General features: G+C 42.0%; 1 protein-coding gene across 6 annotated transcripts in view; it reads left to right on the top strand.

The window, feature by feature from the left end:
* The window catches only part of AKAP13 (A-kinase anchoring protein 13), a 378,791-nt gene that overhangs the window by 299,308 nt on the left and 54,365 nt on the right, over positions 1-25,118 (top strand). For 5 of the 6 annotated variants that reach the window (XM_075897025.2, XM_075897027.2, XM_075897026.2 and 2 more), the window contains 5 exons: positions 1,590-1,782; positions 4,836-4,944; positions 11,869-11,994; positions 16,483-16,525; positions 18,923-19,055. In XM_075897025.2, the coding sequence (XP_075753140.2) occupies positions 1,590-1,782; positions 4,836-4,944; positions 11,869-11,994; positions 16,483-16,525; positions 18,923-19,055 (604 nt within the window). The remainder of the gene's footprint in view (positions 1-1,589; positions 1,783-4,835; positions 4,945-11,868; positions 11,995-16,482; positions 16,526-18,922; positions 19,056-25,118) is intronic. The other variant, XM_075897028.2, reaches the window with a different exon arrangement.

Here is a 25,118-nt window from a genome sequence, read left to right as displayed (position 1 = left end):
AAGCTCCACTAAATGTGCAAATAATCTGTACATTGCAATTTTTAAAAAATGTTGACACATTTTGAATATTAACTCAATAGCAAGTTAAATTTTGTGATTAACCACGAGTCCATGTGGGTTGTACATATTCAATGTTTTCTATACAACACTTGCCCTTCATCCCGCCACAGCAAATGTTCATATAATACATGATACGCAGAGTGGGCAATCAAAAGAACACAAAATGTCACTGTAATTGTCATTTTGTCTTCATGCACTCATGGGTCACTAACAAGCAATTGATCCTGCTTCAACATTTGAAAAAAGTAGGATTTTAAATGCTATGGTTGGATGGCAGGGTCCTATCCAAAAGATATCAAGAGATGCACTGGAACTAATGTGTTCTTTCATCTTAAGGAACCGAGGCAGAAATCTTCATTCGTGTATTAGTGTTGTCTTTAGTTTCTACAGTATATTGGCCCATAACATAACTCAGCTTTCTCAAAGAAGGCTCTGGATAAGAATGGTAGAGTTTGCTGCACGTGAGACGAGCTACAGTGATCAAGCTATGTGGGGGATCTAAGACTGGCATAGTTGAAGGCACTGCAGGTCAGGAATGAGGTGACTCTCTGACCTGTCAGGTGACCCAAGTCCGGAATTGCAAGGGATGCTGCAGGTCAGGATTGAGGTGTTGGATACAGAGCTTTTGATAGAATTGTGCGGGTGGGACAGTAATGTAATATGTGGAGGATAGAGGAGGGAAGATTGCAGGTGAGAATTGTTAGCTCATAGCATTAGCATAGCTCTTCATAGGGGAAACTTGCTTATCAGCAGCTGTCATTGTGGCTGTGTGTGGCCAACTCTTTCAGAAGCACCAGTGTTGCAGACAAATGCTTTTTATTTTGTTTAGTTTTAAGTGATCGTGTTTGGCTGAGTTGGATCACCTAGCTGCAGAGACAAAAGCTGAAATGTGATTCAGTGGCTGATGGAGACAGCACTTATTTAATACTTAGATTTTGGCACTAATGCCCTGCTTTCTGCCAATGCTGTGCACAGCATCGAATTCTAAGCAGTGTCAAAGAACAGCTCTGCAAAGAAGAGTTTTCCACATTCAGTATCTTGATGTCTATAAACCAATAGCATCATAGCTGTTGGTGGGTGTAGAACGTTTTGGTATAGAACATCTATTCAGGTTCAAATAGCACGAGATATACCAGCTATGTCTAGCTTAAATTGAGCCACATACAATATATCATGTAAAAATGAGAAAATAGAATGGATGCAAATGAAAACTAGAGTGTGAGACAGAGTCCAGTAACACAGAAATGCACTGGTCCATTATTCTCAGGCAACCATTTCTCTGAGTGTACCAAGATCCTGCCAGCGACATTGAATTAAATATAATTATTAAAACACACCCTAAGTTGCTACCTGAAGTAGGTCACAGGAAGCAACAGAGACTGAGGGAATAATATGTCTCACTCCACTGTTAATGGAGAGGTGGCATCTTCTTTGAATTAGAACATGGCTCGTGCACACAATTCACGTACCACAGTGTGTTTTAAAGCCTTAAGAATTTTCAGGGTCTAACCTCTCTGATTTTATTTCAGTTACAGCCTAGAAGGCCTAGCAGGAGACTCCAATGATAACAAGAAGCCCTCCTCAAATTTAGAGACTTCCTCTTTGAGTTGCAAAGACCTTAGGCCAAGTCCACTTGCTAGTGATGACCGTGGCTCCTTGGTCTCGCTCACTGAAGAAGAAGTCGAATCTGAGCAGGGGGAAAGCAGAGGGTTTGACCGTCAGGTAAAGCTGTTCTTTTATTATTGTTGGGTTTTCATAAAATGCTTGAACAAAGACTCCCAAACTTTGCCTGAGTGAATGTCCTTTTTGCATGCATAATGCAGTGATGTTCAATAGGGATGTTAAATATTGATTCATCAGCTAATCAAGTAGTCAATGGAATTTCCATTGACTACTCAATTAGTCAGTAAGTGGGGAAGGTGAAGCGGAGTGCTGGGTCCTGACTGCTGACCCTCTGCCATTTAAATGTAGTAAGTGATGCATTGTTCTTGCTACATTTAAAAGGCAGAGGCTCAGCAATCGGGACCCCGCGCAAGCACTGCAGCTCTGCGTCCCCTGTCCCCCCTCCTGCACTGCGGAGACGGTGCTCGGGGGAACTGGCTTTTAAGCCAGCTCCTCTCAGCACCAGCTCCTGTTCTCCCTCCCCTGCCCCCCCCCCCAACCTTGCTGCCTCTCATATAGAGGCAGCAACGGGAGTGGAAATGCAAGTAGTCGACTCGACTACCCAATAAACCTAGGCTTATTGGATAGTTGGCTATTCGACTTCTCTTTTACATCCCTAATGTTCTCATCTTTAATATAGAGATGTGCCTGACAGAGGCTAAGAGACCTTGCATGCATCACTTCCACTTGATTGAAGCAGCTTTGCTTCTCAGCCATGGAGGCTGCATGGTTAAACCCTGAGTTCATGCCACTGATTGGGTGGTCTTCGAAAAGTCACTTTGCTTCTATATAATGGAGTTAATAACACTTCTCCCATCGAAGTGTTATGAGGTTTAAAAAATAATATTTGTGAGGCAATTTGAGGATATGAAGCATATTTAAGTACTGTTTTATCTGGTAAGTTTTTAAGGTTTATACTCATGGGCTATGTCTAGACTGGCATGATTTTCCGGAAATGCTTTTAACGGAAAAGTTTTCCGTTAAAAGCATTTGCGGAAAAGAGCGTCTAGATTGGCACGGACGCTTTTCCGCAAAAGCACTTTTTGAGGAACAGCGTCTGTGCCAATCTAGGCACGCTTTTGTGCAAAAAAGCCCCGATCGCCATTTTCGCCACTGGGGCTTTTTTGCGCAAAACAAATCTGAGCTGTGTACACTGGCCCTTTTGCGCGAATGGGAGCAGCATAATATTTCCGCAAGAAGCACTGATTTCAGACAGTAGGAAGTCAGTGTTCTTGCGGAAATTCAATTGGCCAGTGTAGACAGCTGGGAAGTTTTTCCGCAAAAGCAACTGCTTTTGCGGAAAAACTTGCCAGTCTAAACACAGCCATAATGTACAAGAAATTGAGAACCTTCCTCTTTCCTAATAACCTATATTCTGATTTTAGTGGTCTCATCCTACTGTTAAAAGCAGCAACTACATGCAATGTCATACATGTGGAATTATGCAAATTTTGGTTCACCTGCGTAGAGAGGAGATAAATGATGATGATTTAATCAGGAAAGATGGGCCTGTGTTCTGAAGACATGTATCTTCAAACTTTATCAACAAGGGAAATATATTAAATGGGCTGAATATTTGAAAGCCACACTTCCACCATAACACTCCTCTGAGCAGACACAAAAGAACTGGTGATTATATAGATGCCCACTTAGCTGCCAGAGATGGCCTTTGATTGATTGATCCTGGCATATTGATTTTCTCTGGTACCTTCATGAGTCGCACACAGAGGAAATGGTACAACTGACACTTGAGCTTCAAAGTGGTGTTGAAAGTGGTGTTTGAGTTATAGTCTAAGTAAACCGTTGCTTTCCAAGGAGAAGGGAGTAACAAGGGCTCACAAGAAATGATCTGAGAGCGCTGACATTACAATGTGGGATTGTAGGTATTAACGATTGCTTTGATAAATGCTGTTCCTTGAAGGCCCATTGTTACAGTTACAAATCCTTAGTGTTGTACTTTTGCCATTTTGTACCATTCGCCAGTCTGTAACCTTGATTCATGAGTTCCCAATTAATAATTTAAGGATAAGGAATAGAATCAAACTGCATTGTTTAAAGTTTGAGCTTTTGGGGCAATAACAGATAATGTAATGGAAGAGTGCCAGTGACATAGTGAAGGACAGCATTCATTCAAGACTTTATTTAAAATAAAATAATTGAAGAAAACAGACATTACAGTATAACCATCCACTGCTTTTAGATCCATATTACAGGATAAAATGGTACATCCAAAGTGGTCAGTCCCTGGATGAGGAAAATCCTTACTTTGATGGTACCCAAATGGAGGATGAGCTTGCTAAGCTAAAACTAGCTTACTACCTTTTATATAATCAGTTATAATAACATGCCTTAATTAATTAGTACTAGGCCTACCATTTACCATAATTAAATATTTTTTATTTTCTCATTGGCTGTTTAATATTACACATAATCTTATGTAATGTCTACATAAATATCATTCCAGTAGCTATCAATACAGATAGCATTCTTTCAAAACGTTCATATTTTGTCTAAAATACTTTTTATAACTAATTAAAACCAAAACCTGTTTACCATATGACCTAGGATTGTGTTCGAATTTATCTTTAACTTGCCTCTATATTCTCTCACTTTACTCATATTTTATTAGGCCTTATCAAGCCCAAATTTAAGGCCTCAAATCATATTTTCTACTTACATTTCAGCACAGTTCTGTTTAACAAAAGCAAATATTGTCTCCATAGATTACAGCTGGAGGGGTTGAAATCACTGCAGTATTTTCATTGATTATCAGACAATAAACAACATACATTTTAATGGCTGGCCAGCGAGGGAAATAACCTGTGCTTGCCTTTATTTTTGTTACATACTTAACATTGTTTCACATTTTTAAAGATGTTGCATTTCACTTTTACAATTCCTCCATGTGCTTGTCATGTTACATTTCCCCACATTTGTGCTTTACTACCGTACTTGGGCCCACTCATTTGGGGAAGATAAGCTTGGGTGTTTTAATGCCCCAGTATTTAAAGGGATGGGCAACTGAAACATTTAAACATTAGACAGTAATCTGCAGTTGGGGTGAGGGTATTGCTTGGCATATCTGCTTAGTATAATTGTTTTCCATTCCACAGATACGCCAAAGATCGCAGCCACATGGATTTAGTTTCTGTGCTTCTCCCACTTCCTCACCGCTGACCAAATCCATTTCGCTAATGACAATCATTCAGCCAGGACTGGACAGTGAGTAAACATAACTTACCATCTTCTTTATCATCCCATGCACAGTATTTATGTACCCTTGCTAACACCCCAAAATAGAGTCCCTCAAATACCTTTTCTTTCTTTCCAATGTTACTTGAGGTTGAAGTACTTTTTTTTACTGTATTTAATTACAGAGGATGGGCATCTCTCATTTTTAGACCCAAATGTAACCCCTGGCATACGTACAGTTATTTTTCTCTGTTAACATAAATTATTGGTATCAGAACCAATGTTTCTTGAGTGTATTGTAAAAGCCTGTTATGTTCATAATAACTTTTCTATCCTTTTTTAATTTCTTCCTCTGCTGCTAATATATTTCCTCATTTGAGGTATTACTTCTGTACCTTCTGTATCTTCGAAAGTTTAGAAATGTATAGACATGAAATCTGAATCTTCTGCATCCTCATGAGAAAAGCCATAAGGCTAGTGTTTAGATCGGAGAGAGAATGGCCTTCCTGATATTTGTTCTCTAAAGGAATTTACGTATTATCCTGATCAACCTTTCTGTAGGCTGACTGGCATAACTTTAAGTTGCAAGCTTTGAGGAGAAGGAACAGATGCAGAGGTGAAATTTCAAAAGTCCGGGGTGCTTTTCTTAAATTAGTGTCTGTGAAAGAATAAGTAGTTTGCAAAATCGTCTTTATTCCAGGAGTGCTTGAGAAGATTACGCACGTCTGCTCACTCATTCTTGGCCAGAGGGTGTATTTGGTCTGCTTCTGTACAATTTCCTATTGGCTTTCTGAAACCAGCTCTGAGCTATTTCTTATTACTGAAATGCATACGGTCTGTAGTTGATCTTTACGTATTGTGGATTACATTGTACTAAAAATAACCAATCCGGTTTTGGCCCATTGGTCAAAATCATCCAAATAAAATTAATAGAATTACGCAAGAAATGTATTTGACCTTATAAAAAACAATTCTGTTTCACATAAATTCAACCTGGTACTCCTCTCCTGAACTCAGTGAAAAAACAGTTGCTCAGTAAGGCATCAGACCCAAAGGGACCTGTTCCTAGTGAGAAGACATGCTTAAAGAAGAGAGTTTTATTTCGTTTGGAAGCTTGTTGGAAAAACCATACAGAGAGGGTGCCTTGTGACACTTTTTAGTTCATTGCCCTCATTCTTCCATGATTAATAAGCATGTGGTCTAAAGTATATGTCCCATAGCAACAGTAACCAAAATACCACTAAATCCATCCAATAAAAAAATACATCTTACTCTATATTATGTCACACCCTCTTTCCGCCTTTTGCTCAAGCCCTTTATTTTTTTAAGCAAACATTTTGTTGGCACCATTTCCAGTTGCTAACCAAGCTCTATAAATTACAGAGTCTCAGAAAAGCCAAGCTGTTTAGGGGACCAGAAAGCTTGGCAACCTAATACTTTTTTCCTCATTACTTGGAAACTTTCTGTCAGGCTCCCTGAGGAGATTGCATCAGTAGTAGACATGCACCACTGCATTTTCAAGTAAACTGTAACCCATTTTACAAAGAGATTTTCCTCATAATGCACATTATAGGTACCAGCAAGACCTGAATTGGGAGCAGATAAACTTGTTTACAGATACCTTCCTTTTATATATTTGTTTTGGCTAAATAATGTCAGCCCATTCTCTATACACAAGGGGTGCGTCTAGATTGGCAAGATTTTGCGCAAAAGCAATTGCTTTTGTGCAAAAACTTGCCAGCTCTCTACACTGGCCGCTTGAATTTGCGCAAGAGCACTGACGTTCTAATGTAAGAATTCAGTGCTTCATGCACAGATACTTTGACGCTCCCTCTCAGGGATAAGCCCTCTTGCGCAAGAATACTTGCACAAGAGGACCAGTGTAGATGGGCACCTTAATTTTTTGCTCAAGAAAGCCCGATGGCTAAAATGGCCATCAGAGCTTTCTTGTGCAAAAGCGCGTCTATACTGGGCACGGATGCTTTTGCACAAAAAGTGCTTTGTGCAAAAGCATCCGTGCCAATCTAGATGTTCTTTGCGGAAATACTTTTAACTGAAAAACTTTTCTGTTAAAAGTATTTCCACAAAATCATGCCAGTCTAGATGCAGCCACCGAATGAAAGTGGGAACTCAAACAGAAAGCTGGGGAAATGGAAAATTGTTCCTGTTCAGGGGTAGAATAGTAAGGTCAGTCTGGTGGCTAGAGCTGGGCCAAATTTAGGGCCTACATTTTAAAAACTGACAATTTTCAAAATTCAGAACTTTCTGATTGGCTGATTAGAAGCCTAATTATTACAGAGCAAGTGCTTGGAGCATTCTGAAAATCAGGTCCCTTTAAAATGTTTGAAGCAAGACAGTTAAACAGTAAGGCATCCAAACTTAAGTCATTTTGACAATTTTCATGATAAGATCTGTTCCCAGCTCTGCCACTTACTGAGTGTGGAAACTTGGGTAAAACACTTCACCCTTCACTGTCTCCATTTCATCTTCATCATCATCATCATCACCACAAATCCCAAAGGGATGTAGGCTCCTTGTGGAACAAGTCACTCAGATCAGTCTCCATCACAGTCATCTTTAAACGAGAATGATGATCATTCTTACCAGCCAAATGGTGTTGAAACTTAATGTTGGTGAAGTGCTTTTCTCCTCTTTGTTGTAGGGTCTCATGGTATAATATATTACTTTTATTGTATTTCCAAAACTGAACATTAATATCTTCATTACAGCATACTTAGATATACAAGAATAAATTTCAGTGACTTCCAAAAGTAAATAAAATCTAGAACAACTGTTAATTGTCCGTGATATTCTGTCTACTTGAATAATTTTAGAAGAGCATAAAAACAGCCCTGCTAGGTCAGACCAAAGGTCCATCTAGCCCACAGTCTTGTCGTCCAACAGTGTCCAATGCCAGGTGACCCAGAGGGAATGAACAGAGCAGATAATTGTCAAGTGACTCAACACCTGTTGTCCATTCTCAGCTTCTGGCAAACGGATTAGAGACACCATCCCTGCCCATCCTGACTAGCAGCTATTGAGGGACCTATCTTCCATGAAATTATATAGTTCTTTTTTGATTCTTCTTATAGTCTCAGCCTTCAAAACATCCTTTGGCAAAGAGTTCCACATGCTTTTTATGCATTGTGTGAAGAAATATTTCCTTTGCTTTGTTTTAAACCTGTTACCGATTCATTTTATTTGGTGACCCTTAGTTCTTGTGTTATGCCACATGCTATGAAATAAAGTTTATCCCAAATACTGCAAGGGAAGAAAACACTTTGTTCTGCACAAAAGATTTAAAAATAAAATCCAGCTAGATAAATGCTTAGAGGATTTTTGGCCTTATCTTGGTCTCTGTACGTGCATTGTCATGTGTTGGTTTGGGAGCCATTTGTAGAATTGCACTTCATCTAAACCCTTCAGATCTGTTGTCCCACCGCATCCAGGCTATCCAGAAGGAGTTGGCTGGTGGTGATGCTCTTAATATTCAGAAATGTTAATGCTACAGCATTTTATATACAGGCAGTCCCCAGGTTACGTACAAGATAGGGACTGTAGGTTTGTTCTTAAGTTGAATCTGTATGTAAGTCGGAACTGGCGTCCAGATTCAGCCGCTGCTGAAACTGACTGCCAGTTCTGACTTACATACAGAATCAACTTAAGAACCCCAAGCCTCCCCAAGTCAGCTGCTGCTGAAACTGATCAGCAGCTGATTCCAGGAAGCCTGAGGCAGACCAACTCTGCCTCGGGCTTCCTGTAGTCAGCGCTGGTCAGTTTCAGCAGCGGCTAAATCAGGACCAACCCAGCAGCACCCCATCTGCTCTGCCCCAGGCGTCCTGATTCAGCCGCTGCTGAAACTGACCAGCAGCGGCTGAATCAGGACCAGAGCAGCTGGGGTGCTGCTGGGTTGGACCAGTAGTGCCCAGAGCGGCGCTGCGGGACCAACCAGCAGCGCCCCAGCTGCTCTGCCACAGGTGTCCGGAGAAAAGTCTAGTCTGCTGGGGGGGGGGCATACTAGCTGCGCCCCCACCACCCCAGCAGACCAGGAAGACAAGGGCGGCGGACTGAGATGCACCGCGGTCCTGCCGCCTGGGTCCTCTGCAGCTTTGCTCCCCGTCTCCCTGGTCTGCTGGAGACCAGCAGACCAGGGAGACGGGGAGCAAAGCCTCTGAGGATGCCGGCAGCGGGACAGCCGCGGGGCGTCTGGGCTGTCCTGCTGCCGGCTTCCCCCGCGGCTTTGCAAAGCCTCGGGAAAGCCGGCAGCGGAGCAGTCCAGGCGGCTTGGGCTGCCTCGCTGCCTGAGCCCCCCCACAGCTTTGCAAAGCCGCGGGGGGGCTCGGGCAGCGGGGCTGCCCCGCTGCCCGAGCCCCTCCACGGCTTTGCTCTGCGTCTTCCTGGTCTGCAGACCAGGGAGACGCAGAGCAAAGCCCCAGAGTACATGGGCGGCAGGACCACGAGGTCCCGCAGTCCGTGTACTCTGGGGCAGCCCCGTTTGTAACTGCGGATCCGACATAAGTCGGATCCGCGTAAGTCGGGGACTGCCTGTAATCTGAGAGTTCACAAGAGTGGTTGGCTGGAATATGCAGAAAGCTGCTCTCAACTTCGGAATATCACATTTCTAATGAGAACTGTTTTAAAGTCAGGAACTGCTAAAAATAAAAATAACTAAACTGAAGTAAGAACTAAGCTATGCCTGTGGAACATTTTCTCTCTGTTTAAAATATTGCTGCTACTCTTTTTTTGCTCTTTGAGAACAGTCTGACAAAATAGTAATTTAAAAAGAAGAACAAATAATTCTTTGCGGTTATGGTATTCAGAGCCAGGATTCAGGGAACTTGAGTGATTTGTTTGTCTATCAGCAAGTTTAATAGGGTATATGAATAAAACTAAAACTTAGCTTTGCCTGCAAATGTCCCAGTTAAATGTGTTCCACTGGGAAACGCTTCTCAGAATGTTTTATGTTAAGTAGTGCATTTGGTTCTTGAATGTGTCACATGACCTTGGCCAGTCCTTCCAATGCATGAGCAGAGGCAATTTTTCATCATGTTGCTTATTTTTGCGTTCTGAATTTCATTTTTGTCTTAAAGTACTGAAAACTCTTTATAAGTGGTCAAAAAGATGTTTGTTTTTTAAAACTCCTTTTCATTTGTTTCTTGAAAACTGAAATTTGGTTTGTTGGTATTTTTCCTCTATTGTGCATGCATGTGAGAGAGGACTGCTCACGAGCTCTAGGATATATGCACTGATTTGTTATCATGGCCTTGCTCACAAGGGCTGAGTTGTGTTTTGTAGGCATTACTAGAATGCTTAAGAAAATAAAGCATTACAGCATTTTGTAAGTATTATGGGGTAAAAGGCATGAGCACTAAAGCATTACATTGATCTTGAAGACAGGTTTTTAAAAGATAGGTTACATTTTTGACCCACTAATTGTCCCTATAGGTAGCTACCAAAGTTATCATTCCCTTTTCTATAGTGCAGCTAACAGCAGTATTCCAAATATATGTGCTATCTTATTTCTGCTTGGTTGCTCTTTGAAGGAAGGGCCACTTTTGCATGTCTCTAAATTGCACTGAAAGGAAATTGCATCTAGTCCTCATAAATTCTTGAAACTATGCTCATTTCAAGTTAAGAATATCAGTTTTCCCTCTTTCTCCTTTTTTTCTTGTATTTTATCATACGGAAAATCCTTGTAGTGTTTAATAGAAAATAATGCCCACCCTATAGAACTTAATAGGGAATCATCATATCTGTGCTGTAGAATTCTGTGCTATGGCTAAACGTCTAATAGAAATTCCTCGCCATTCTGTATGTTCGTTAAGAGTAACTTTGTAGGATGCTTCTAAATATATATTGATTTTATCTGTATTAAAGTCCATAGTACTTTTCTATAAGAGTTGTTGTTAGAACACTATGGTTAAAGTTAGAGTGTCTACTGCTATTGATTCGCTTATTTTAAAATAAATTCATTTTAAAAAGCCAGCAGAATAGAATCCTCTTCATTTGTGTAGATTTAAGAGAGTTAGTACTGAAAAATGCCAGGAGGTATTGGCCCTGGTTGCTAGAACACGCAGCCCTATGATAAATCTTGTCATTTCACAAATTGCATTAAAATAAGGAAATGCAAAGGGCTGAAGTATTTAACATAATTATCCTTACAAGTTTTTGGTAGCTTTAATCCTGTTACAGGGTCCACACCACAAAATAATTTGTCATCCTAGTTGGCAGACCTCATTAAAGTTGAACCGAATAAGCCATGGGGATTCATCCTCCCTACGAGTAGTTCCCTTAGAACAAGAATGATGCACATTGAAAGAGAATCGTAAGAGGAAAGCTGCTGCTGTGAATGCTATATTTGTTTGAAAGATAAACAAGAGAATTTAGCTCTCCGGTGCTGTGCTATCAATCCAGCTTAAAAGTAACTGGATTTTTTGAGTGGTGATGGTTGCAAGAACACTAAATAAATAGAGCTAACGGTTCAGCAAAATTGTGTGACTGCAGTAGCACCTGGTATGCCATTTAAATGAAGAATTTGTGCCTCTTAATCCACATTTTGAAACATAGAAATGGAGTGCACTGAATTGGTTCCTTCACAATTGATCAATTCAGTAGGTGCTGGTTATTCAGGGATCTGTCTGATGAATTCTTCTGTGTTTGGAAACATAATTGTTCAGACATAATATTCTATTGAGCGCTGTTAAAAAAAAGCTGCCATTGAAAATAAAAGAAACCTGGATCTCAACATTATGACTTGAAGTACACTTGCACCTTTTACAATAAAAATGAAAACACACTGAATTCTTTGCTCTGTATGCTCTTTCTGAAGCCAGCTGCTCTGCCGACATTTATTTTGCTTTATACTTAGTTTGCTTTTGGCTGCATTCGTCTCCCTTTTATTATTAAATCCATTTTCATGCATGCTCTAATGTCTGCTGTTAACCCACTTCTCAGCCCAGAGACGGACTCGACCATCCAGACGAATCTCCTTCTCCTTCAACATCTCTCCGCTCATTCCTAAGTCTAAAACTCTCTTTTCTATTGGCTCTTCTTCCAGTGATGAGGAGGAGGAGTTGAATAGTAAGTAATCATTTTACGTGAACTGCAGCCATTTGGGGTGGAGATAAAGGGAAGGTATTTCTGCTTTTTAGATCTTGCTGTTTAACTCGTGAGCATTAAACTAGTCTTTCCATTGCATGATGCCTAACCATATAACCTTGATCATTGTGTCTGAATGCTTCACTAGCGGCAGAAGGATAGGATTCTTATCCAGAAATTTTAATATTCTAACTTGACTTTCTCAGCGGATCAGTTTTTGATGTGTTCATAGTATTCTTCCTTTCTGACACATCAAAAAGGTGTTATAAAGATTGATTTTTATCAGGTCAGTGAATGTGTTGTATCTACTGCTATGGGCATGGAAGATACCATTGTGGCTATTCCAGCAACCTGGGATTATCAGTAGAGATGGGACCCCAAATCATGTGTGTGGATCTGAATGCTCATAATCCGCATGAGTGAGAGTGTACCCATTAGGGTCATTTGCAGTCTGAGCATTGACTCAGATTAGAATGTCACCGCTTCCCCAGTTGTCCAGTAAATTAAAAGTATACCCTCTGAGCCAAACACGCTCTAGCTTGGGGTTTTTAAAATCTGAGTTCAGATTGTCTGGTTGAGAGCACACTTTCAGGGTTTTTCCTCCTGCAGAACAAAGATGTTCATGTGATGATTTTGATTTTTGATTGATCTGGGGGTTTTGTTATGCCGTACCCACTCTTTACAGTAAAAGGGACTTCCCCCCAGTCAGACTTTAAAATAAAATAAATCATCTTGCCAGAGCGCAGAAGGACCATTTTAAATCAGAATAGTCCAGCTTGTGTTATGATCTTTTCCTCAACCATCCCGTTGTGACCAGTGAGCTTTAAACATTGAGTTTATTACTGCCCTAGAACATAGAATCCTAAAATCCTAGAACTGGAAGGAGCCTTGAGAGGTTATCAAGTCCAGTTCCCTGCCCTCACTGCAGGACCAAACACTGTGTAGGTTAGGGGTGGGCAATAATTTTTGCCCGGGGGCCACTTCAAAAATTTTTAAAATAGCTCTGGGCCACCCCGGAAGGGGCGTGGCCTAAACAGGAAGGGGCAGGGCCTACACGGGAAGGAGCAGGGCTTCCCCACCCCAGATCATGATTGGTCTGGGCCCCTTTGTCCCTCCTTCTCACTAGGCACCCAGGGAAGAGGCTTGGCACGCTCTCCTAGCCCAGGCCAATCAGGGCCTGGGGCCGGGGGGGGCGCGGGAAGCCTCCTCCCGTCCTGTGAGGAGCATGTGGCACTTCGAAGTGCCGCGGGCTCCTTACAGGGCTGGGGCAGGGTGAAAGCAGTTTCATGCAGTTCCCCCGCTGTTAGGCCCGGATTGGCCTGGGGGTGGGGGAGCACGTGAAGCCTCCTTCGCTCTTCCCCTTCCCCCCCATGCTGCAAGTAGCACATGGTGCTTCAAAGCACCACGTGTTCCTGGCAGGGTGGCAGGAGGCTTTGCAAGCAGGCCAGAGGCAAAGAAGAAAAGGCTTTGGGTGCTCCCCCGCCCCCAGATCCTAATTGGTCTGGGGGAAGGGGTGCAGCAGGGCCTCTGCGGGCCGGATCCACCCGCTTGGCAGGTCGGATTGGCCCATGGAGGCCCTTTTGCCCACCCCTGGTCTAGATCATCCCTGATAGATGTCTGTCCACCCTGTTCTTAAATATCTCCAGTTCCCTAAACTTGGGCCTCATCAGTTGGAAATAAGAGAGGAGAAAGAGATGGTTGTATTTATTAACTGTACAATAACTGTGAGCCGCTAATGTCATTCAGCCATAGAAAAAATGAACTCGATCCCAGGATGTAGCAAGTGATATTTCCAGTAGAGATATGGAAGTGCTCACCTGCAATACTGTGTACAGTTCTGGTTATCATGTGTATGAATCATGAATTCAGACTGTAACAGGAGCAGAGAAAAGGGCTACTAAGGTGATCAGGGGAATGGAGTGTCAATCTTACAAGACAAGACTAACAAGATATTGGCTTGTTTAGCCTAGCAAAACAAAGGCTGAAAGAGATATGATTGCTTTCTCTGAATACAATGGGGGGAAATACTGAAGAGTGGTGAAAAGCAATTTAAGATAAAGGACAATATCTTAAACAAGAGTAAAAGGGCATAAATTGGCCATGAAATAAGTTTAGCTGGATATGAGAAGGCTTCGAACCATCAGAGGTGTTAGGCTTTGGAACAGCAGGAGCATGGGGCAAAGTGCCGCTGCTTTGAAGATGGAACTTAACACGTTTTTAATCTGATTATATGATGGAATTGCACATAATAACAGGTCACTGAGTTCAGTCTCCTATGTCCTTGGTGTTTGCTGTAATCCCTCTCATTCAAACAGTTCTGTGATGGCTTTATATAAACGTTTCTTTAGCCAAAGGTATTTTTAGATACAATAACTCTGGAATGGATGTATTTTTTCCACCTTTCCAGAGCTCATTGCTGACAGAAGAGATGGATGTATTTGCTTACATATCTAATGTGCATTTTAATTTTCTTCTTCTAACCTCTCCATACCCTTCTTTCCTTCGGAACGAGCTACAATTAATTTGACACAATCGTGTACTTAGATTGGTTTTTTTTTTTATGAGTTGCAGATTTCGGACAGGTAAATTATTACCTGAGCTGATCTGTAAGTTTTACAGAAAGGTTAGTTGGTTGTAAGCAGGCTTTTGGAATTGTTTGTCCTCCTTAAGTAACAGGTATCTGCATGCTGGTCATGCAGTCCTTTTTGAAAAATAGTTTAGTTTTAGGTTTGGTAAAAAGCAGTTGAATTCAGAATTTGGATGGGTGCTTATTTCATCTGGATTGGTTGCACATCACTATCGATGATTCTGTTCAAAGTAAAGTTATTGTCTTACAATACAACTGCATAGTTGAAATGCTATGCATGTCAGGATTTCTCAGAGATGTTGAAAACTGGATCATGAAAAATAAATTATTGTAACTCTTGATTAAATGCTTCTTCATCCCACTTAGTCTGGTGATGGTGTTGGATGTTAAAATACTGCATAAGTTTTATATGGAATGTTTAAATTCAGTCAAGGAAGATGATGGTTAAATATAGAGTGAGCCAACAAAGAGGCTTAACCTATGTTGAAGAGCAAATGGAAGTTGATGTGGAGAGCCTGCATTGAAGTTCAATGGATAAGAGTTTGAGCCTTTAAGTTACTCATTCAGCACTTAGATACTCAGGTAATGGACACTCTTCAAAAACCTGAGAGAGATGGCAAATGATTTGAAGTGTGACCAAACAAATATAATTACACTGTCTGACTTCCAGACTTGGAGTCAACTAAAGGGTCAACAGGGACACACAAAACTAAACCAGGATTGGGGACAAACTTAGGCCACTATTTAATTAATAAATATCCAAGAATTAAAGATAAAAAAATAGTCTGCTCTCATGCTATTTTAGAAACTGTAGTCAGTAGTAAAGGCTATATTACTTTATTTTATTTAATAAGTGGGGATGGGACAATCCTGAATAAATGTGATGCTTTAATTAGCCTATAGCCTCTTGGTACTGACCTGCCCTTTGCTTCAGATGCCGAGTGTGAAGTTTCTTTGCATTAGCTCTTAGTTCTAACTTCTGTTAACAGTGTTTGAAGCCAAAGTACCATTGTTGCTGTTAAAATTACAAAATTCTCATAATAAGGCCAGCTACGTAGATTGCTTCTTTCTAGCATGTTTGAAAATACTTTAAAGGGGTCCTTTAGAATCCTGCCATACATAGTTTCTGAGGGAAGAATCAAGCATTTTTTTCATATGAATTGATTTATTTCAACACTCCCAAATACTAAGCAACTATTTAATAACATCTAGCATCACCTATATAATTTTCTCCAAGGAGCTGCTGTAGGTGGGTTTCTTGGTGAACAAGGGGAATTTGTGTCACTGGAGGACTTCAGTGGCATGGTATACATCATTTTTTCCTAAACCACAATTTTGTGCGACCAAGTTCTGCCTCTCTAGACATTTCAATGGAAAAATTAATAAGGTTTCTCTTGTTTCCTTTATTCTTTTATGACATGCTTAAGGGGTGTGATGAACAAATTAACTATAATTTTATCACAGAGAATTCTGCTTTGTACCTGAAACAAGGGCATATCTTACAATAGGTTCATTCTGATGAAGCATAAATAAAAGCACTGAGGCAAAGTATCTCATTTTCACCTATTGTAACTTAATTAGCAGTTTGGAATTGTGCACCCTTAATGTACCAGTGAAAATCATGGCTTTACATCCTTTGTCTTACAGCTGGTGTATGATAAAACTGCTAAGCAACCTAACTCTTTATCCGCTTCTATCACTAACTTGGAATCCCACGGGCTGTGACGAACATTCTTTCCCTTGTGCACATGAAAAATCGTATCTGAATCCTTAATTTCTAAGCAGTCCCCTCTTTTTTGTAAACTACCTGAATCTAGGAGTTGTATTTTCAGCACTACTGTGGCTGACTTCACAGTCTAATATTTTCTTTTCATCTTTTCCAGGCACACGATTGTTCAACAGCACCAGTAGCTCATTGTCTCAGAGGTACAGTACTGGGATGATCTGATCTTTTCTCTATTGAAATGTCCAAAATATAGATTTGGTTTTTTAGAGGTATTGACTGGTCGTAGCCCCTATTGACTTGAATGGGATCTGCTAGTGTGCAGACCTCTGAGAACCAGGCTAATATTTCTGTGCATTGAAAAATAGTTTAGAATCAAAAACACTTTTTAAAATGATCACTTTGGAGATGTCCATCCTCCCAACAGCCTTTTCCTGAACAGTGGTAATTGTGGATATTTAATGTTTATTTATAAATAATAAAAGTTTAGAATATTATTTTATTATTAATCAACATAGTTATGCAAGATCCAAATGCTATTCTCACTATTTTCCTTTCCTTTTGTATGTCTTTTTATGGTGGCAGAGATTCCCATGGTTTTTATATATACTTTATTCATCCTTGCATGGCTGTAAGGAGAGGTCATTTGTTCTGACTGGATGCTTGCTTTAATAGCCCCTTTCTGCATGGGGCAAGGTATCATTTGTGGCTGGGTCTTTGATCACTGTTTCATACTTTGTGCTACTTCCCCTGACATTTCAGGAATGTCTGATTTGCGAGGAGGCTCTTCAGCATCTTAGTTGCTGTTTTCCTCTCCCTTTGATTTCTTCAGCTGATTGTTTCACTTTTGTATTTTGCATGTCTGGGAAAGATTGTGCATTTTATATGGAATATGCCTCTTTTATGTACGTCCCTACAGCATTTCCTTCCCTTTTGGAAGTCAGGAAGTGAACAAATTAAGGGGAAGAGGTATTTTAGTTGTCCCCTGAGGAACTTAATTCTTACAGTGCATGCTGGGGATTTGGACAGGAAATGGTACATGTTTTTATAGGATCTAGTGCTTCCTATTTCCATAGCATAATAAAAATGCTCTTCTTTATTTGTACTGTGGTAGCACTTAGGAGCCACAGTGAAGGACCCAGACTGCATTGTACTAGGCACTATATAGATATAACAAAGAAATAGCTCTTACACCACTAAGCTTACAGTATAGCAGCCTTGTAAAATGTTCTTTAGTGCACAGCAGTCTGTTATCTTCTGAAATCTCTCTCATATCTATTTGCTGAGTGGCAGACAATTGGTTTGTCCACTATCACTGACAAAATATGGCTTTTCTTTTGGCTTTTTCTCCCCATTTCACCAGCCCCTTCTGAAATTGATAGCTCAAAGTTTGGTATGGAATGAACTAGGGATGTAATAGTATAGTTGATTAACCAATAAGCAAAAGTTTATAGGTTAATGTTATAGACTACATGCATTTCCTCCCTACCCCTGCCAGTAAATTTTTTAGCAGGCTGGCCAGCAGCCTGGCTCAGTCCCAGCTTGCACCAGGTCTGGGACCTATCCGTGCTGTTGCTCTGTATTTAAAGTTATTAGGAGCCAAGCACGCATGCAGCCCGGCTCAATTTTGGCTCACGCTGGGTCTGGGAGCTCAGATTCCTCTTCCCCCTGGACTGGGGCTGCTGCCATCCCCTGGTGCTGCGTCTGTATCAAAGGCAACAGTGCAGGGGTGGTAGGCAGCCAGTCTGCGAGAGGAGCTGGTTTTTAAATTGGCTCCCCTCGCGGAACAGCTCCCGACGGGCACCCCACGCTGCTGCCTCTGATGCAGAGGCAGCAGCACAAGGTGGCAGGGAGCTCCCCAGGAGTGGGGCCAGAGTGCACTGGCTGCCAGTTCCTCCTTCGGGGACTATAGAATAGTTGACTGATAAAAATTCATGTGGTTAATTGACTATTGAGTTAACCAATATTTAACATCTCTAAAATGAACCTATAGATTAACAAATAAACATTAATGGAGTCCTATTTGCTCGGTTTTAAGAGATCAGGAAAAGTTAGGAGTCTTGAAAAATATTTTTTTAACCAAATCTCTAATTAAATTGTATTGGAAATAATGGGGGTACATTATAGATATTGTGTTTCCCTGTGGAGACTTCACTGTAGATTTCACTGCTTGTGTGGGTTGTGAGGGACGTTGGTGGTTTAGGCCAGTAAATTAAGATTGAGTGAATATGTTTAGCCATACACCATAGGAAATTGCTGACTATTGTGTTAATGAAAATCTGTTTCTCCAGTAAAGCAGCAGAGGGCACAATGTCATCACTTGAGACATTGAAATACAGAAATATTGCCAAAGGAACAGATTCCTGTAACATGTGACTAAGTGGCTAATGAGTGCTTTCTTTTCAGCTGCTTGTATTTCATATACAAATTAAACTGGCCAATGAATCTGTGGGTTAGCTGCAATAGCTGGATGAAAAAATACATTTGCTCTTAACAAACAAAAAAAGTGTTTCTTTCAGAGTCTTTTCCCCTGTTCTATATGATCTCCGGCAGGGGGAATTAAAAGAAGAAAACCCAGAGTCTCTGTCTTTTGCTTTTAGTGTGTCTGAAGAGAGTGGCAATGTTCTGCCTCCCAGCCCCTCCAGGAAAGATTTAGAAGGGAAAAGTGGAACAAAAGTCAGTCGCACCTTCAGCTACCTCAGGAATAAAATGTCCAGCAGCAAGAAGAGCAAAGTAAGTGGCAGCTGGTACCCAGCAGATATAATTAAGCATAGTTTTTTTTTATGCTAGTGCCTGTGTCTGATGTTCACCTCTCTGTGAATAAGACTTCTTTAGTATACTGTTGTGAGCTCCTGAATGGATCCTGTCAGGTCTCAAAGTAATGTGGTCAGCCTAATATAGTGAGCACCCGGGATTACTACCAAATTATTAAGATGTGGCCTAGAAAATGAGTAACACAGAGACATAAATGTAATGAAAGCAAATGTAAATCTGATATCTGGAAATGATGCTTATTCTGATAAAACAAGGTACTTCTGGTAAAAGGCAATGGACTCATTCTGAAAGACACTCTTTCAAGATATTGCAAATACTTCAAAATCTTTGTCATGTCTATAACAGCCTCTGAGGAACTTGGGAATTGATTTCCTTAGATTGTTTGATGTATTCTTGTGCTAGAAATATAACAAAATAGCTTCCTCTTGAACAGAATCACACACATTAGAGGCGGGAAAGGCCTTTTTTTTCCTGTTTATTCTGTGCTCCTGCCAATGCAGGGCTGTTGCCCTATTAAAACATTCAGTCGCATGGGTGAAATCACTGTAAAAGCAAACTGAAACAATCAATACAAAATAGCAAGAGAAGAAGGGTATGTGTAAAATTACATTAATGCATATGCCTTTGCTTTCAGTGGGGGTGCTGGTACCATCAGATTCTACCTCAGACATTATGTTGAGCCAGTGTCATTGACATTCAGCCAATGTCATAGCTCAACTGTCTGAAATATTCCCCAAAGTCTTTTTGTTTTAAAAACATACTGCTTCATGAATAAGAATAATTTCTCCCTTATTATTGACTGAAGGAAGTTTTTACAATTATATTTTTTGCATTTTCTGGGGGGTTGGGTGAAGGTTTAGTTGAAAGTATGTAACTTTCATGGGCGCCTTTAAATTTGAATCTCTGTAGCCAGCAATGACTCTTGCTATACAAGTGTGCTGATGTATTTTCAGTTCAGGCAAAACAGAACTTCACGTTCTTTAGGTCTCCTCTGATCTTGAGGAGGACATGGATCTTTAATAATACTAGAGACCTTGTCACAACTTGCATGTGATTAATAAACAGTGACAAAGAATGTGCTATAGTTGGCAAAAAAGTAAAACTATTAGAGATGGTGCTGGTAGCACCACATATACGTAAGCTTGACTGGCACTTCCCATTATTAAGATCCTGTTGTCACTTGCTAATAACTTTGCCAAACTAGAACTGATTGCATTGAAATCCTGTGTTGAGTGCCTGCCCTGTGTGTATGCAGGGAGGGGGTTGTTTGTTTGTTTGTTTGTTGAGGGGTCTCTCCCCTCATTTGGAATTTTTTACATTTCAGAAATACAGTGCAGTCTTTTACAAGAACAAGATTAGGGGAAATACTTTGCTTTGCCCATGTTGAAAACATTCTTAAAGCTGGTTCATTGACAAGCTTCAGCATCTCCATGCTTTGGAGCAAAGATTGCCTTTGTGTCAGGAATATTATCTCTTGATTTTCTTGTGGGGGAATAAATGTCCATATTATGGCAAGCAAAGCTTTTGAAGATGATCAATTTGCATGTGCTCAAAAGGGGCGTGATAGTATTTGACAGCTAATTTCAGCGAAGATTCCATCTGCACTGAGAATGCTACAGTACAAAGACTGCAGAAGGGCAAGCCAGACTTTTGCTGCAGTTGGTCCTAGATTGAGGACAGACCCTGGAAATAAGAGCAGGGAGACTTTCTTGCTTGTGTTTTCACTGCTGGGACCACACGGCTTAAAGAAGGAAGCACCCCGATTCAATTGCTGAGGGAGCAAGAGCAATATCTCGAGGGCAAAAGGAGCAGATTAGGACAAGAAGCCTTGTGGGGAGAGGTAAGTGGAAGGGCAGGGAACTTGCATCAGACTAGGAGCTTGGGAGAAGCTGGTACTAACTGGTCAAAGAGATTGGCAGTTAGTGGGTTTGGAGAGAGAGATCGGATGAGGAGCAGAACTGGGACTGTCTGGGCAAAGAAACTGGAAAACTTGGGGGGAAAACTGGATGGGGAAGATTGGCACTAGCTGGACAAAGACTGACACTGGGAGCCATCTGGATGAAGAAATGGTACACAGATATGGACTGGCTGTGCAAGGATGAGCTCAGGAGATGAGATCAGATGAGAATGAGTATGGGAGTACAGAGGAGAAAACACAGGATTGGGAAAGGGATGGTGCAAAAAGTGCCAAGTTTGTGGGGGTGGAGAGCTACAGGGGCAGAAAGGTCTATGACAACTAGAGCACACTCAATCTCACCTGAAACGTAACCCTCGCATTCATGAGTGTCCATTCCACTGCTGTCAAATAGCTGTGAAACCCACTGGCAAAGTCAATGTTCCTTCTTCTTAGGGTGATTGCTCATATTGATTCCAGTTAGGAGTGTGGGCATCACATGCACAGTTCAGAAGTTTTTTCCGTAGCATTTCCCGTGGGGTTGGCTGTGGAACACCCTGGAGTGGCGCATCTATGGTGCTCAGTGTATGATTCTGCTGATCTGGTGCCTCCTCAGGTCCTTCTTACCACCAGTGACAGTCGTTGGAACTGTTGTGGCTTGCTTAACGAGTTCCCCTCACTTCCTTAGTCGTTCAGTTAAGTTGTAAAAAGGCAGGAGGGATGAGCTGGAGTGCCGATGAGATGCATAGTTGGGAAAGTAACTCAAATACATTCCTTATGGACTATATTTTCTAATAGGCAACTTGCCCTAAATTCTCAATCCCTGAGGAACAGTCTCAGCTCATTGATGTATTTGCTTTCACCAACCAATGCTCTATCTAACTTTTCATAAGCTGTGTACCCGAATACTTGAATGCTAATATCTAAACTGTATTGTTAAATTTAGACCTCTAAATTTGGGTTATTGTTGATTTATTTCTTTGACTTTACCCAAACATACAAAGTTTGTTTTAATCTAAACGCTATACTCAGATGTACAAATTGCTAACTCATGCATCTGACGAAGTGGGTCTTTGCCCACGAAAGCTTATGCTTCTACACTTCAGTTAGTCTATGAGGTGCCACAGGACTTGCCGCTTTTGCAGATTCAGACTAACATGGCTACCCCTCTGATACATGACAGATGTACAGACACGCTCTTCTCTTAACCTGTGTATTATGCAAATTTTTAATATTAGCTTTAATAAAATTTTAAAATTAGTTTTAGTAGTTATTAGCGTTAGCTGTTGAGAGTCAGGGGTTTCCCCTTCATTCCAATATCTTAGTCCCCTTTGGGACTCAGGCCATGCCTAAGTCCCAAAGGTTCAAACCATGCAAGTCCTGGAACAAGCCCATACCAACAGGCAACCTCCACAACTCTTGTTTAAAGTGTCTGGGCAAGGCACACCAAGCCAAAAGGTACAGGATTGTAAAAGGTTTGATCCCAGAACAAATAAGGAGCAGGATTTCAGTTTAAAGCAGCTCATTATAGAGGCAGCTGTGGAACCACAACATGCCTCAGTGCAGCAAAACCCAGCACTGAGTTAATTAGTGCACAGTGCTTCGGCATCTGCAACAGAAGCAACACCATGACTCCGAGAGCAGTCTCAGTGCTGCTACTCCCCGTGAAACATGAGAGACGGGAAAACAAGGACCCACTCCTAAGTCCAAGGGCTCTAAAAAAACTCAGTCTTTTTGGCAGGAAGGTCTATTCCATGCTGGGCTTGCAACTCAGGATTGCTAACTAGCACACAGTCCTGAGCAGACAGTTTCACCTCCTGGAATGCAGTGTTAAAATTGAGTGAGTAGTTACCCTGGGAGTACAGGGAGGAGCTTCGGGCGACTGGTGAGGAGGGCAAGGAAGACTCAGTTGTTCTCTGGCATAGCCATGAGGAGAGGTTAAAAGGTGCAGACCTCTAGTCAGCAGGCTCTCCAGGACCTGCCCTTTGACAGGACAGGGCTATTTCAGAGCAAACTGACTTCAGGTTGCATAGCCTAAAAGATTCAAGGGCTACATTGTAGTCGCTTGTGGTACCCACCCCAGCTACTCAGCGGAAACATGTTAAACCCCTGCTTTTCCAGTGCTCCTACTGGCCATGTCCGAGACAGAACTATTCTATGAAGCACATTAGTAATGGCAGGCACAAGCTGTCTCAGCCCTTGTCCTCTCAGGGCCAGGTGCACATCTCCTTGGGTTCCAAGAAGGCCTTTTGATGTACTTGGTGCACTTGGGGATGTTGTACCAGAACATGGACTGGATTCTCATGCCTGTTGTCAGTCACCTGTCCCACTTCTACAGTGCAGTCCCAAATAACATTGGACCGCCGGGTCCTTCGTAGAGTAACGGTTGGCTATTCTCTCCAGTTCTGCTCCTTCCCTGCCTCCCACCCCATTCTCCCCCTCTCACTTTAGGGACCTTCCTGACAAGCAACTCCTTATCCAGTAGGTGCATATGTTCCTCGCCACAGGAGCAATGGAGGAAATTCCTCAGGAGCTAAGAGGCAAAAGGTTCCATTCCCCCTGTTTCCTAATCCCTAAAGCCAAAGGGAGTCTAAGACCCATTCTCAACCTGCGAGGCTTTAGTCACTTCATGAAGAAGCTGAAGTTTTGCATGGTTTCTCTGAATGCCATCGTTCCATCTCTGGGTCCAGGAGACTGGTATGTCATCATCAAGGGCACGTACTTTCACATATCCATATGTCCAGCACACGGAGGCTTCCTCAGGTTTGTGGAGTCAGTTCACTGTCGTCCCCTTTTCCCTGTCAGCAGCCCCCCCGAGTGTTCATCAAGTGAACGTCGGTTGTACCTCAACGACTGGCTGCTTCGGGGGGTGTTCCGCAATTGACCACTACGAGGTGGAACTGCATATTTCACTTGTGAAATCCACCTTTGACAAATCGCCTTCCTCCTCAATGAGAGTAAGTCAACCCTGATACCAACTCAAAGAACAGTGTTTATTGGGACAGTGTTGGACTTGACTTGGGTTATGGCAGTCCTGCTAGAGGCCCAGTTTCAGAGAATCATGGGCATTATGCACAGCTGTAGATAGTACCCACCACCATCGCAAGGGGCTGTATGAGGCTACTTGGCCATATGGTGTCTTTCAAGTACATGGTGCAACAACCAGGATGTGACTCAGATTGCTACAGGCCTGGCTTGCTTCAGCTTCTCACCCAGGATATGACAGCCTGGATTCAATGGTCACCATGCCAGTCAGCCAGACTTTTGACTAGTGGTTCAATCAGCAGGAGGTGTGCAAAGGGGTATCTGTCTACAGGCCCCAGCCTCCCTCACCCTGGTAACGGATGCATGAACCAGCTATTTGTGGCAGTGGCAAACCATATGAAAGTTCTCCTGGTCTCGTCACAGAGGATCTCGTCATGGATTACCTCTTGCGCCTGCCGCTGCTAGGAATTAGCCAGAGTTCCAGTCCTGCTCTAACGACTCGTTCCACAAAAGCGCAGCCCTCATCAATGGTGCTCCTGTCCCAGGTGCCAGTTCAACAGATCTGCAGGGTGGGGATGTGGTCCTTGGTGCACACCTTGGCTGCTCGCTACACCATTACCCCATATGCTAGAGATGATGTGGCCTTGACAGAGCAGTGCCCCAGTCTGTTGTTCCACAGGTTCAACTCCAACTCCGTGTTAGGGCTTGGAAGTCCCCTATCTGGAATTGATATAGCAATCGCTCCAAAGAAGAAAAAACGGTTGCTCACTTTCTCATAACTGTTCTTCGAGTTGTGCTGCTCACATCCATTCCTGACCCACCATCTTCCCCTCTGTCAGAATAGCTGGCAAGAAGGAACTGAAAAGGCACCAGGTCAGCAGGGTCAGCTATTGAGCGCCACAGAGCACTCCAGGATCCTCCACAGCCAACCCAAGGGGTGCTACTAGCGGAAAACCTTTCTAGTGACTGTGCCTGTGTCGCACGTGCACCTGACTGGAATGGATCTGAGTAGCGCGTCTCAAAGAACAACCGTTACGAGGAGATGAGTAACCGCCATATCCCGTCTCTACCATCTGGTTCTCATAGATGATGACGACGTTCTACTTTTATCAGTTACCCCATTAATTAGTTCAATTAGATCT

Source organism: Pelodiscus sinensis, chromosome 14 (genome assembly GCF_052426305.1).
Source record: "Pelodiscus sinensis isolate ZL-2025 chromosome 14, ASM5242630v1, whole genome shotgun sequence".
Classification (NCBI taxonomy): Eukaryota; Metazoa; Chordata; order Testudines; family Trionychidae; genus Pelodiscus; species Pelodiscus sinensis.
This window is presented reverse-complemented; position numbering and strand designations above follow the sequence as displayed.